General features: G+C 38.3%; 1 protein-coding gene across 6 annotated transcripts in view; it reads right to left on the reverse strand.

Annotated features, from left to right (window-relative positions):
• Positions 1 to 12124, reverse strand: part of Cad74A (cadherin 74A) — a 748720-nt gene that overhangs the window by 290133 nt on the left and 446463 nt on the right. For all 6 annotated transcript variants that reach the window (XR_016546733.1, XM_090369392.1, XM_090369388.1 and 3 more), the window contains one exon: positions 6197 to 6344. Coding sequence is in view for 5 of the 6 variants with exons in the window: in XM_090369392.1 (XP_090225518.1) it covers positions 6197 to 6344 (148 nt within the window). In the remaining variant the exon portion in view is untranslated. The remainder of the gene's footprint in view (positions 1 to 6196; positions 6345 to 12124) is intronic.

A 12124-nucleotide genomic window follows, 5' to 3' on the forward strand; every position in this document is an offset into this window, starting at 1 on the left:
GCTTATACAGCATCAGTCAAAAAAAACCCCTTCCCATTTCACCCATCCATTTGCTCCAAATGTTTGTCTAGTTCTGCCTTGAATATATTTAAGCTGTCAAATTCTACAATGACAGATGGAAGTTAGTTCGAGTAATCAACCACCCACTGGCTAAAGGCAAATTTTGGCACATCTATTCTACAACTGTCTTTCCTCAATTTGAACTTATGTCCCCCTCAGGTGATTAATCTGGGCAAAAGGAAAAAGCTTATACATATAGCTTATACATACAGAGCAAAATTAGCTTATACATATAGAGCAAAAGGAAAAAGAGACAGGAAGACCAAAGAAAAGATGGGCAGACCTCTTTGAGATCGGAACAGGTGGATCGCCTAATCTATGAAGGAAGATAAGTATTAGTAAAATAATAAGAGGAGTTTACCTCAATATAGTGCATAGAACACTTCCATATGATACCCTCCAGAAATTAAAACGGAAAAAACAAAAAAACGACAACTTACCGGTACATTAGAGTAAAATATAAATAATTAAATAATCAATTTAACACAATTCAAATCAATTTAAAACAATTAAAAATCAAATTAACGCAATTAAAAGAATGTAACGAAAATATTCAAAACGATTTTCCTTCCTGAAGCTGACAACGCTTTTCCACCGTATGTCGTGATCACAGGAATGAAAATTACCGAATTAGGTTAAACTTGATACTTAAATAGAGAATATTTGTCTTCGCGAATGCGCGTAAAGGTCTAATTATTTATATTTTACTCTAATGTACCGGTAAGTTGTCGATTTTTTCGTTTTTTCCGTTTTAATTTCTGGAGGGTATCATACGGAAGTGTTCTACGCACTATATTGAGGTAAACTCCTCTTATTATTTTACTAATATTATTATCAACGTAGAACATATTGAGTAGTACAGCTCTGATTCATACTATCGAAGGAAGATAAGATAAGAGGAACAACCCCAGGGGCTCACAACTGGTGAGTATGGGCTTGGCACACCCAAGGTTCTGAGCTGGATATCATCATTCTTCTCTTTCTTGGTGATTCATTTCTACTTCTCTCTCTCTCTCTTTCTCTCTCTCTCTCTCTCTCTCTCTCGGGGTAACTCGGAACTTTTTTTTTTTGGCTGGTGCAGCATAGGCCTCAAGCTTCCTTGCACTATATGGCTAATAATAATAATAATACAGATTGGTCATAGATTGGATTAACACCGAGCTAGAAGATATCATGTGAAAGACAAGGACAATGATGACCAAGAGTCGCCAACACCACCCGAAGTCAGCAGTGGAGAGAATAACAATACCTCGGGAAGAGGGAGGAAGGGGCCTGATAGACCTGATAGGACAACAGAAAACAGCCATAGTTAACCTGAAGGATTACTTAGAGAGCAACACAGCACCACTCCACCAGGCCATAAAGAAGACAGATAAGTGGTATACCCCACTCAACCTAAGTGAGGAAACCTCTCCCGCCCAAACAGTACAAGAAACGAAGTTAGAAAGATGGACAAAGAAGACACTCCATGGCAGACATTACATTGACCTCCATCAAGATCACATCGACACCACTGCTTCCAGTGCATGGCTCACAAGTGGGACACTCTTCCCCGAGACTGAAGGATTCATGCTGGCCATCCAAGACCAGGTAATCAACACCAGAAACTATAGAAAATACATTGCAAAGGAGCCTGGAATGTCAGATGACACATGTCGACGATGCCACATGTCGACGATGCCACCTGGCCTCGGAAAGGATCCAACAAATCACCACAGGGTGCAAGGTGATCGCCCAGACTGAGTACTCTCATAAACACGACCAGGTAGCTAGGATAATACATCAGAAGCTAGCGAGGAAATACCAGTTGACCAAAGAAAGTGTACCATACTACAAGTATGAACCCCAGGCAGTACTAGAGACCGGAACCCACAAGCTGTACTGGGATCGTGCCATAATAATAGATAAGACCATCCCACACAACAGACTGGACATAACCCTTGTGGACAAGATGAAAGGCTACCTACCTAATTGACATAACGTTGCCGAACACTAGCAATGTCCAGAAAATCCGTGAGGAAAAAATTAGGAAGTACACAAACCTGAGACATGAGATTAAGGAGATGTGGCATATGCAAGAAGTATCAATCATCCCAATCATCGTGTCAACCACTGGTATGGTACCAAAGACTCTACATAGCAGCAATAGGCCTCCCAGAGAACTACAAGGAACTCCAGAAAGTCACAATCCTGAACACCTGTCGGACAGTCAGAAATTTCCTCGACCGATAATACCAAATAACACCAGACATTACAACCACCCTGTGTACTTCGTAGAAGTACCCATCACGGAGTGGAACCCCCAATCAGGGAGAAATAATATAAGAGCAACAACAATGATAATAATAATCCTATCAGCATTGAGCTTGCTCAAACCATTCAAGGCCTTATATACCTCAATTAGATCACCTCGCAGGTACCTAGTCTCCAAATTCTGTAATTTGCAGAACTTAAACCTATCTCGGTAACAGCAGCCCTTTATTTTGCTCGTTGCCCTTCTCGGTACTCATTCTAGTAGCTCAACATCTTTCCTAAAATAAAGCCTCCAGACCTGTATGCAGAACTTAAGGTGTGGCCTTATACAAGGGGATAATCACCTCCTTATCCCTGCTAGCAAAATTCCTATATATATTATTGACAAGACCCCATGAGCTACTATTGCAGCCTGTCTGCACTGCTCAGAAAACTTCATAAATGACAGCACAATTATCCCCAGATCTTTTACATTCTCCACTACCCTGAGTGTAGTACCAAACAGTTGATATGTTACTCTGGGGTTAGTGCTACCTATATGCAGTACTTTGCATTGCATTTGTCAATGTTATTCAGTTGCCACCTCTCAGCCCATCTGCTCAAGTTTTCTAGATCCTGTTACAGTAGTGTACTGTACTTACTGTCATTAACAACCCTACCAACCTTTATGTCGTCTGCAAACTTGGACATTAAGCCTGATATAGTTTCATCAATATCATTGATAAATACAGAAAACAACAATGGGCCCAACACAGACCCCTGGGGAACTCCACTAATATTAGTCCATGAAGAGCAGTATCCTGATTACCACACTCTGTCTTCTCCCACTTAACCATCCTTTTATCCATTGTACAAACTTGCCTCTAATGCCATTTGCTCCAACTTGTACAGAGCGTTCCATGTGCAACAGTATCAAAAGCTTTCCTAAAATTCAAAAATAGCCACTCCCTGACTTATATAAGGTTTGCGTTCTGTAGAACTCTACGTAAGTCAGAATTTCCCTAAATGCTTATGCAGCACTCGCAAATTTGATTGAAGCAAAAAAGAAATGTTCGATGAACATATAAATAGAATTATTTATTCAATATTATTATCTCATGTGCAGGAAAAATTACAAAAGTGTACAAAATTATAAAATTACAAGAGAGAGGAGACAGGCATAACATCAGCAAGTTTTAACTTTCGAGCATCATTGCCAGAATTAACTCTCCAGCTGATAAGAACGCCGCTGCAGAAGTTGAGGGCTGTGGAGATTTAGAAGCAGTTTTTTTCCAACACATCACAAAATTTCTCTGCACCTGCAGACTCAGAATTGGCGACTTCACAGCATACTTTAATGTTTTGGAAACCAGTGCGATGCTTGAACCTATAATACCAACAGTTGCTAGCCATGAACTTGGCTTGGGGTTCACTGTACTTATTCTTAATATCTTCATAAATACTTGATGTTTTTGCTTGAATTGCCATTGGCCTCAGGGGCACTTGCTTCTGAATCAGATTTTCCATCCGTATTAATAATAGCTTTCCATCTTTGTTATAGCACCTGAACACTGTTTTGTGATCACTGTTGATCTTAAATGTATTGATCCTTTATAACATTTTCTTTTTATACGTGCACTGTCCCTTAAAATAGTATTCACTGTTGAAGCGATGAGACCTAATTCTGTGCAATAGATGACAGATTTTGTACTTCTTAATTAATCATCTTCATTTCTAAATCCATTTTGTGTCATTTCCTAGCACTGCCAGCACTTGCAATTTTCGTTGGTCCCTTTCCCTTCACCATTGTAATAAGTAAATAGGAATGAAGAGAAGATTCTGAAAATTTATGCATGTTTTTTATATGATTGCAGATTTCAGTGAAGGGGACTCATTTCACCATAATAGCGTAACATAAAAACCTACAGAATTCCAGTTATTGGTATTATCACAAATACAATAAGATCGAATTTACTAAACATTTATGCGCTAACAGAAAAGCCCAATAAACCGGAAAGTGCAAATTGCTTTTATTGTTTTACAGTAGTGACCTCCAGAAATGTGTTTTAGAAAAATATCACAAAGGCTTTTAAAATTGATTCTTATAACAGAACATATGACCGCGATGAAAGTGTAGTGCAATTTTAATTATAAAAATGACCTTTTAGAGAGATAAATAGCTTAGTTATATAGCGAAAATTTCAATTTCCAAGGTCTTGGAACGAATTACCAAAAAAAACAGTTATTAGGTTCACATTATGATATTTTCACGATACCTCCATTTATTCCTAATTGATGCAAAATATGTTTCCATGATTTTTTTAAGTTTGCACTGGCCAGCAAAAACTTACATAAAGTCAAATTTCCATAAGTCGAGTATTACGTAAGCCAGGGAGTGGCTGTATATGATATTAAAATTATTTTTTTGCATCCAGTTTTTTGTGACCACACCATAGTATCCAATAAAATTGGTCACACAAGACTTCCCCTTAACAAACCCATGCTGTCCCTGAGTCCATGGATGCCCTCATAATCATGGCTAAGGGCCTGCCAAACTAGAATAAATGCATAGAATGAAACAATTACAATGAAAAAAAAATATATATCCCACTCATTCCCACAAAACTAACTTTTCTAGATCCCTATATTTCAGGAAATTACACTAGACTTTGCTGCCTCCTTTCTCCATGATCAATACTTTTTAATACTGTAAGGTCACTGACCAATTCTACAAGCTCAATTAGAAAATGTACTCACATTATAACGATAACCAACGTTTCAAGTTTCTGTCCACTTAGTGGTATAATGAAGAAACTGCAAGATCCTGCTATCTGATCCAAAAACTATACAGGGTAAACTGTCTAAAGCATCAGTAATTTGAAAACAAACCAAACCAAAAGGTCACTTTCAGCATATAACTCTTTGGGTGCAGATGTAACAAAACTATTGGGATGAGTAGTACAGATGGATATCAGCTCTGACCAATTCTCTTGCCAATAATAACTTGGCAAGAGAACTGAAGGCTCAATTACCATTTAAATCAGAGGAAAGTTTCCTACTCTTGGACTTTTCAAAATAGAGCTTTCATTTATTAATAACTTGTTTATAGCTTTTGGAAGCTTTAATGTGCCAGAAAATTAAGTCAGTGATTTGAATGGGGTCAAACACTTCACCTGTAGTGTCGAATGGCACTATAAGTGTTGTGCTGTAATAACATATAAGCATTCAAAAACACATGAGCAGTGTGCCATTATGCACGTAGATGATCATTCTTAAATGGTAAATAAACAAGTGCTGAAAGTAAAAGCATGCAAAATTAACAACTCTTCGATTCTATCAGCACATTGACTGAAGCCTGGGCTATTAGCAGCATCAATTTAATTTTGTTTATAGTGCTGTATACAGTTTTCTTTATTTTTTTGCTTGTGTTGAGTATATGATAGTTTATGTATATGAAATAAAATTTTGAGGTTTGTTCTGATCTGCAGCTCAACCCAAAGTGTTCACTTTTAACTATGAATTCTAAATTTTTAGTTTTCAACCATATTTACAAATTTTTTAATGTTGAGGATTTTAGAATGCTGTTGTTCCTCAACATTCTGAAAATTACAGCACACTGAATGCACTTTTTCAAATTTAGGCAGCAGTGAGTGTTTAAGGTGTTATGAGAAATATGTGTATGGATGACAGCAAAAGAGATATTTTCAACACCTATTGTGACTTTATATCTTTTCTGTGGAAGGTTTTTAAAGTATGTTTCTCATTTTTCCAAAATGAGAAACGTACAAAAAACCAGTCTGGATTTCCTGACTTTTGAATTACACTATATTTAATGTTTTCTGAATGTATGTCAGTTAAAATTCATGAATTATTCTTAAATTTAAAAAAAAAAAAAAAAATTTACCAACAGACTTCTGTTGTCCTCCAGCAGCAGCATCTACAGCATTCAAATCTATAGCTTGAACAGTGAAAATAATAACCGAAGCAGCATTATAATCCAACAAATTGTTGACAGTCACATTGCCAGTAGTTCCATCAATCCTAAATGCCACCTTAATTAGAGCATCAATAATAAAACAGATTATATACAAAAACTTATAAAACATTACTAAACTACTACTGCTAACAACAACAACACAATAAAATACAATACAAATACAGTATAATTTTATTCAACTCCTTATCAACAAACTTTAATTTACATAACCAAAAATATGTCTAATAAAGAAGTGGGATACTATTTCAATGCTGGTATTGAAAGTTTGAGAAAATAATGCTACACTACATAATGTTTTTCATTAGCATTAGCAGAGGCATTTGATGCAAGAAAGCAACCTTATGCAGCATCAGCCAAAAAAAAAAAATAAAGTAAAATAAATAAATAAAAAATAACCACTTTCACTTTACCCCTCTGTTCGTTCGAAATACCTGTCCAGCTGAGCCTTAAACTTATTTAGGCTATCAACTTCCATGACAAGGGATGGAAGTCTGTTCCACCTACCAACCACCCGCTGGCTAAAGGCAAATTTCCGCACATCTATCCTACATCTGTCTTTCCTCAATTTGAACTTATGCCCTCTCAGGTGATTATTCTGAGCAAGAGGAAGAATCCCATCAGCATTGAGCATGCTCAAACCATTCAAGGCTTTGTACACCTCTATCGGATCACCTCACTGGTGCCTAGTCTCCAGACACTGTAATTCGCAAAACTTAAGCCTTTCTTCGTAAGAGCACCCCTTTGTTCCATTCACTAATCTTGTTGCTCTTCTCTGTACTCATTCCAGCAGCTCTACATCCTTCTTGAAATGAGGCCTCCAGGCTTGTATACAGTACTCTAGGTGTGGCCTTACCATTGCCTTATACAAGGGAATAATCACCTCCTTATCCCTGCTAGAAAAATTCCTATATATCATTGACAATACACCATGAGGTACTCTTGCAGCCCGTCTGCACTGCTCAGAGAACTTCATATCTGCCTGCACAACCACCCCCAGGTCCCTTTCATTCTCTACAACTGTCAGTGTAGTACCACAGAGTTGATACGTTGCTCTGGAGTTGCTGTTTCCCATATGTAGTACTTTACATTTGTCAATGTTAAACTTCATTTGCCACCTCTCAGCCCATCTGCTTAACCTTTCCAGATCCTGTTGCAGCAGCATAGTGTCAGTAGTGTCCTTGACAACCCTGCCAACCTTCGTATCGTCTGCAAACTTGGACATTAAGCTTGATATACCATCATCAATATCATTTATAAATACAGAGAACAATAAAGGACCCAATACTGAACCCTGAGGGACTCCACTAATAACATTAGTCCACGATGAGCAGTGTCCATTGATTACCACTCTCTGTCTTCTCCCCCTCAACCACCCCTTTATCCATAGCAGCAATTTGCCTCCAATGCCACACTACTCCAATTTGTGCAGCAGTCTTCCATGTGCAACAGTATCAAAAGCCTTTCTAAGATCCAAGTATATAATATCAAGTTATTCCCTGCATCCAGTTCTTTTGTGACTGCATCATAGTATCCAATCAAATTGGTCAGGCAAGACTTCCCCTTAACAAAACCATGCTGTGTCCGAGCTAGAGCTGAAGTCTTGTCTAGATGATCCTGCAGTGCTTCTTTAACCAGTGCCTCCATTAATTTTCCGGGAACAGAAGTTAAACTCACAGGTCTATAATTACTTGTGTCAGCCTTTGATCCTCCCTTGTGAATTGGAGTCACATTTGCACATCTCCAGTCAATGGGTACCTCTCCTAAGTCCAAGGAAGCTCTCATAATTATGGCTAAGGGTTTGCTTACTTCCTTTGCTGTTTCCTTTAATATAACTGAATAGATCCCATCCACCCCAGGTGCCTTTCTTGTGTTTATCTTCAACAATTTCTCCTCCACTTTACTCTCAGTTATTACAAGATTCTCTAGCTTACTGCTAGAGTTGAATACACCTCTGGCATCCCCCTCGCTGAATAACTCCTCATGTGTGAATGTCGATGCAAAATATTCATTTAGTTTGTTAGCTACCTGAGCAGGGTCATCAACAGTTGACCCATCGATATCAAGTGGACCAATCTGATTCATCCCCTTCCTTCTAGAGTTTACATAAGTAAAGAACTCTTTGCTCCTTTTCTTCGCATCCCTTGCCAAGGATCTCTCGTAATCTGCCTTCGCCTGCCTAACCTCCTTTGTAACTTGGTTACAGATCAACTTGTATCTATCATAGGCTTCTGTGTCATGTGTTAATTTGTATGTATCCCATGCATTTTTCTTCTCTGCCATATGCCTCATTAGTTCATCTGACATCCATTTAGGCCTAAACCTTGAACAATATTTCTTAGTTGGTATGTAGAGCCTAGTAGCTTCCAAGATAAGTTCTTTGAATGCTTCCCATTTTGAATTTGCTGTTGGTAACATCATCAGTTGATCCCACTGTATAGAATTTAAATATTGTCTCAGTCCATCGTAGTCGCCTTTACGAAAGCAATACCCCTTCCCTTTACCCCTAATGGTAGTTACCTCTTTTAGTAAATCCCACTTCCGCACACTGTGATCACTGCCACCTAGTGGTTCATTTATCTGCAGATTCTTAATGCATGAAGAATCACTACTGATAATCAAATCAAGAGTATTACTCCCTCTAGTTGCCTTCCGAACATGCTGATGTAGAAAACAATCATCCAATAAATCCACAAAAGCCTTGCTAGTGTGTGAGTGACCAGCCCCCAAATTCCAGTCAATATCTGGGAAATTAAAATCCCCCATTATAAGACTCTCTGATTTACTGGCCCACTCTATTTCTCTGTACAGTTTCTTATTATACTCATCAGAGTCATTAGGCCTATAGCACACTCCTACTCTCAATTTTGATCTCCCAATGCTTATGTCACACCAAACTGACTCGACACTGCACTGTCCAGTGATGTCGACTGGCTTCACTTCCTTGGATTTTATGTGTTTCTTAACTAATAGCATAACTCCTCCTCCCTTCCTATCCTGTCTATCCTTTCTTTAGACATTGTACTCCCCAAATTCCAGTTCTGCATTCCTTATATCTAGGTGACACCACGTCTCTGAAATCCCAACAATATCTGCCTTTGATGTTTTGAGCAATAACTCAAATTCATCAAATTTATTTACTAAACTCCTAGCATTGGTTTACATGCAAGTATACATGCATCCGCTCTTCCTCTTAGCCACCCTAACACAACCCATGTGTTTACTTGTGGCCCCATGATTCCCAGCAGTCTCTGTAATATCCTGCATCTTATTTTCCAGGCTGCTGCTCATTCCAATAGAAGCAGTGCAAGAATCACTTTCTCCTCTGCCAGTGGCTACTGTTAATCTATTAATCCTTGTATCCACCCCAATCTAGCAGTTTTCCGACCCACCTAACACTGCCTCAATAGCATCAGCAAACATTCTTGCACCCTTTTTATTTAAGTGTATCCCATCCCTGTAGAAGCAGTCTCTCCTGTTAACAAGTACAGACCAGGCGGAAAAAAATTCTACCCCTTGAGCCCTGCACAATCTTTCCAGGGCCGAATTGATCGATAGGGCTCTCATCATATACTTCCTCCTATAGTGTCTGGACAGAATTGCAGACACTTTCAAATTCAACCCTAATTCACAGCTTTTTTTCATCAGTGACCTGTACTTGTTAAGTAATTCCGCCGGTCTCCTACTCTTAATATCATTAATGCCAACGTGTACAACTATATCACCTTTTGTGCCCTTAAAAGATGATATCCGCTCTACAACGTCATCAACCTTTGCCCCTGGCAGCCATACCCTGGTCCTGTTCCACATATCCCTTTTACAAAGCATGTTTCCCATTTCCCTGATAATAGAGTCACCAACAACTACTAGTTCCTTTGGGACCAGCGCATTCTGCAGGTCATCGCGCAACACAGTGGCAACCCCTTGGGGGTTGCCGCTGTGTTGCGCGATGACCAAGTGCAAGCTGGCATTGGTGTGGGCAGCTGAGAGCTTGATGGGCCCCTCTCTTGTAATCCTTCGAGTGCATCCACCCTGTCCTTCAAGCTCTCATATAGGCCCATAACAACGCTGAGTTGTCGCCTGATTTCCTTACACTCCTTGCATCGTGCACATACAAAGACATCCCCCATGGCAGTATCATGTCCCATACCTGACTGCTCCGCAAACATCAAGCAAATAGTGCATCTTAAAAGGCTGTGATGCAGAGGGCAACTGCCCCCCTCAGTTCTCCCCTGAGCCACAGCATTCCCATTAGCTTGAGCCTTTTGCTTTGCTGCTCTGGTTTGAGTCATGATTTCGATTTACTTTCAATAAAATTTCAATTTCAGTATAAAATTAAATCCTAAACTTGTATCCCAACACAGTTATAACGCTATATTTATGTTTCAGTAACGAGTATTATCTACGAAATATTGATGTTTCAGTAACGAGTGTTATCTACGAAATATTTATGTTTCAGTAACGAGTGTTATCTACGAAATATTTATGTTTCAGTAACGAGTGTTATCTACGAAATATTTGTTTCAGTAAGAAGTGTTATCTACGAAATCCCTTTATATAACTTCCGTATCGTTATGTATTAATTATTTATTTTTACTAATTATTTATGTTACGTAACCTAAGTTAAAAGTATAACTTAGTATAGTTAACTATACATAACCTATGTATAGTTAACTATACTTTTAACTATACATAACCTATGTATAGTTAAAAGTACAATTTAATTGCCAATGAAGTTCGACAAGATTAATAGATTTTACTGATTAATTTTCCCGTAACAATGGCGGCTCTTTACGAACGGTAAACACGTGGATTTGATACCCTTTCCGATACTAAGTAATACCTAAAATATCTCTATCTAAGTTACTTTAAACTTAAGTACCATAAATAGGAATATAAAGCTACTCTAGAAAATAAGTTAATTTGTCAATTTAAACTAATAAAGCAGAAAATAAATCAGAAAAAACTTCTCTGTTCCAAGAGCGGCAGAAAGGCACGTCCGCACCGGCAACCCTACTGCCTGGGACCATACTGTCCCTTCTGTAACTGTCATTAGAGCTTAGGTACGGGCTCTTTATCTCTTGGTGCCTCCATAGCCAGGTGGGCAGGAGCAGCAGTGCGTAGCACACACTTCTTGATTAGACTGGGGTTCGAGCCCATGACCACCAAATACGGAGGATGTGGAAAGGTCAGGGAATGACCACCGCATATCCCCAGAGCAATATGGCCTTAGTTGCTAATGCTCCTAAAAACCAAATAACATAACAGCTCTTTATCTCATGGATAATTTAATGTAGTTGTTTCTAAAGAGCCTAATCCCAAGTGACTGTCACTGGAAGGACAACATGGTCTCTAGGCAGTTCTAACAAAAACACAATGCAGTACAGCATTATTTTTTTCAAAAATCCATCTGCTGTTTAGAATGACAACCCCCCCCCCCACCACTCACATTCAAACTTAAAAAAAATATATTTGGAGATATTACAGAGGATGATTCCCTCTCACATAATATCAAAAGACCATCATATAAAAACAGCATTCATTATTTTGATTCATTATTCATTTTGCCTCATGATAAAAAAAATAAAATAAAAGCCCCAACAGCAATGTTTAAATACTATTTCTACATAAGAACATTCCAATTTTTGGTTATTAAGTCTATATTTTTAATTTTCCTTGTCATCTTAATTTTAGGATTGGCCAGGCTTTTTTCTCACTTTAAATTTAATATTAGCATATTATTAATAACACTGAAAGTACATTGTATTTATTTAATGGCTTGGGAAAAATCAAATTAAGCAGTTTTTACTACTCTCAGTTCACAAAATTTTTCTGCAT

The sequence above is a fragment of the Mastigoproctus giganteus genome, chromosome 3 (genome assembly GCF_048544385.1).
Source record: "Mastigoproctus giganteus isolate SK-2022 chromosome 3, ASM4854438v1, whole genome shotgun sequence".
NCBI classification, from domain to species: Eukaryota; Metazoa; Arthropoda; class Arachnida; order Uropygi; family Thelyphonidae; genus Mastigoproctus; species Mastigoproctus giganteus.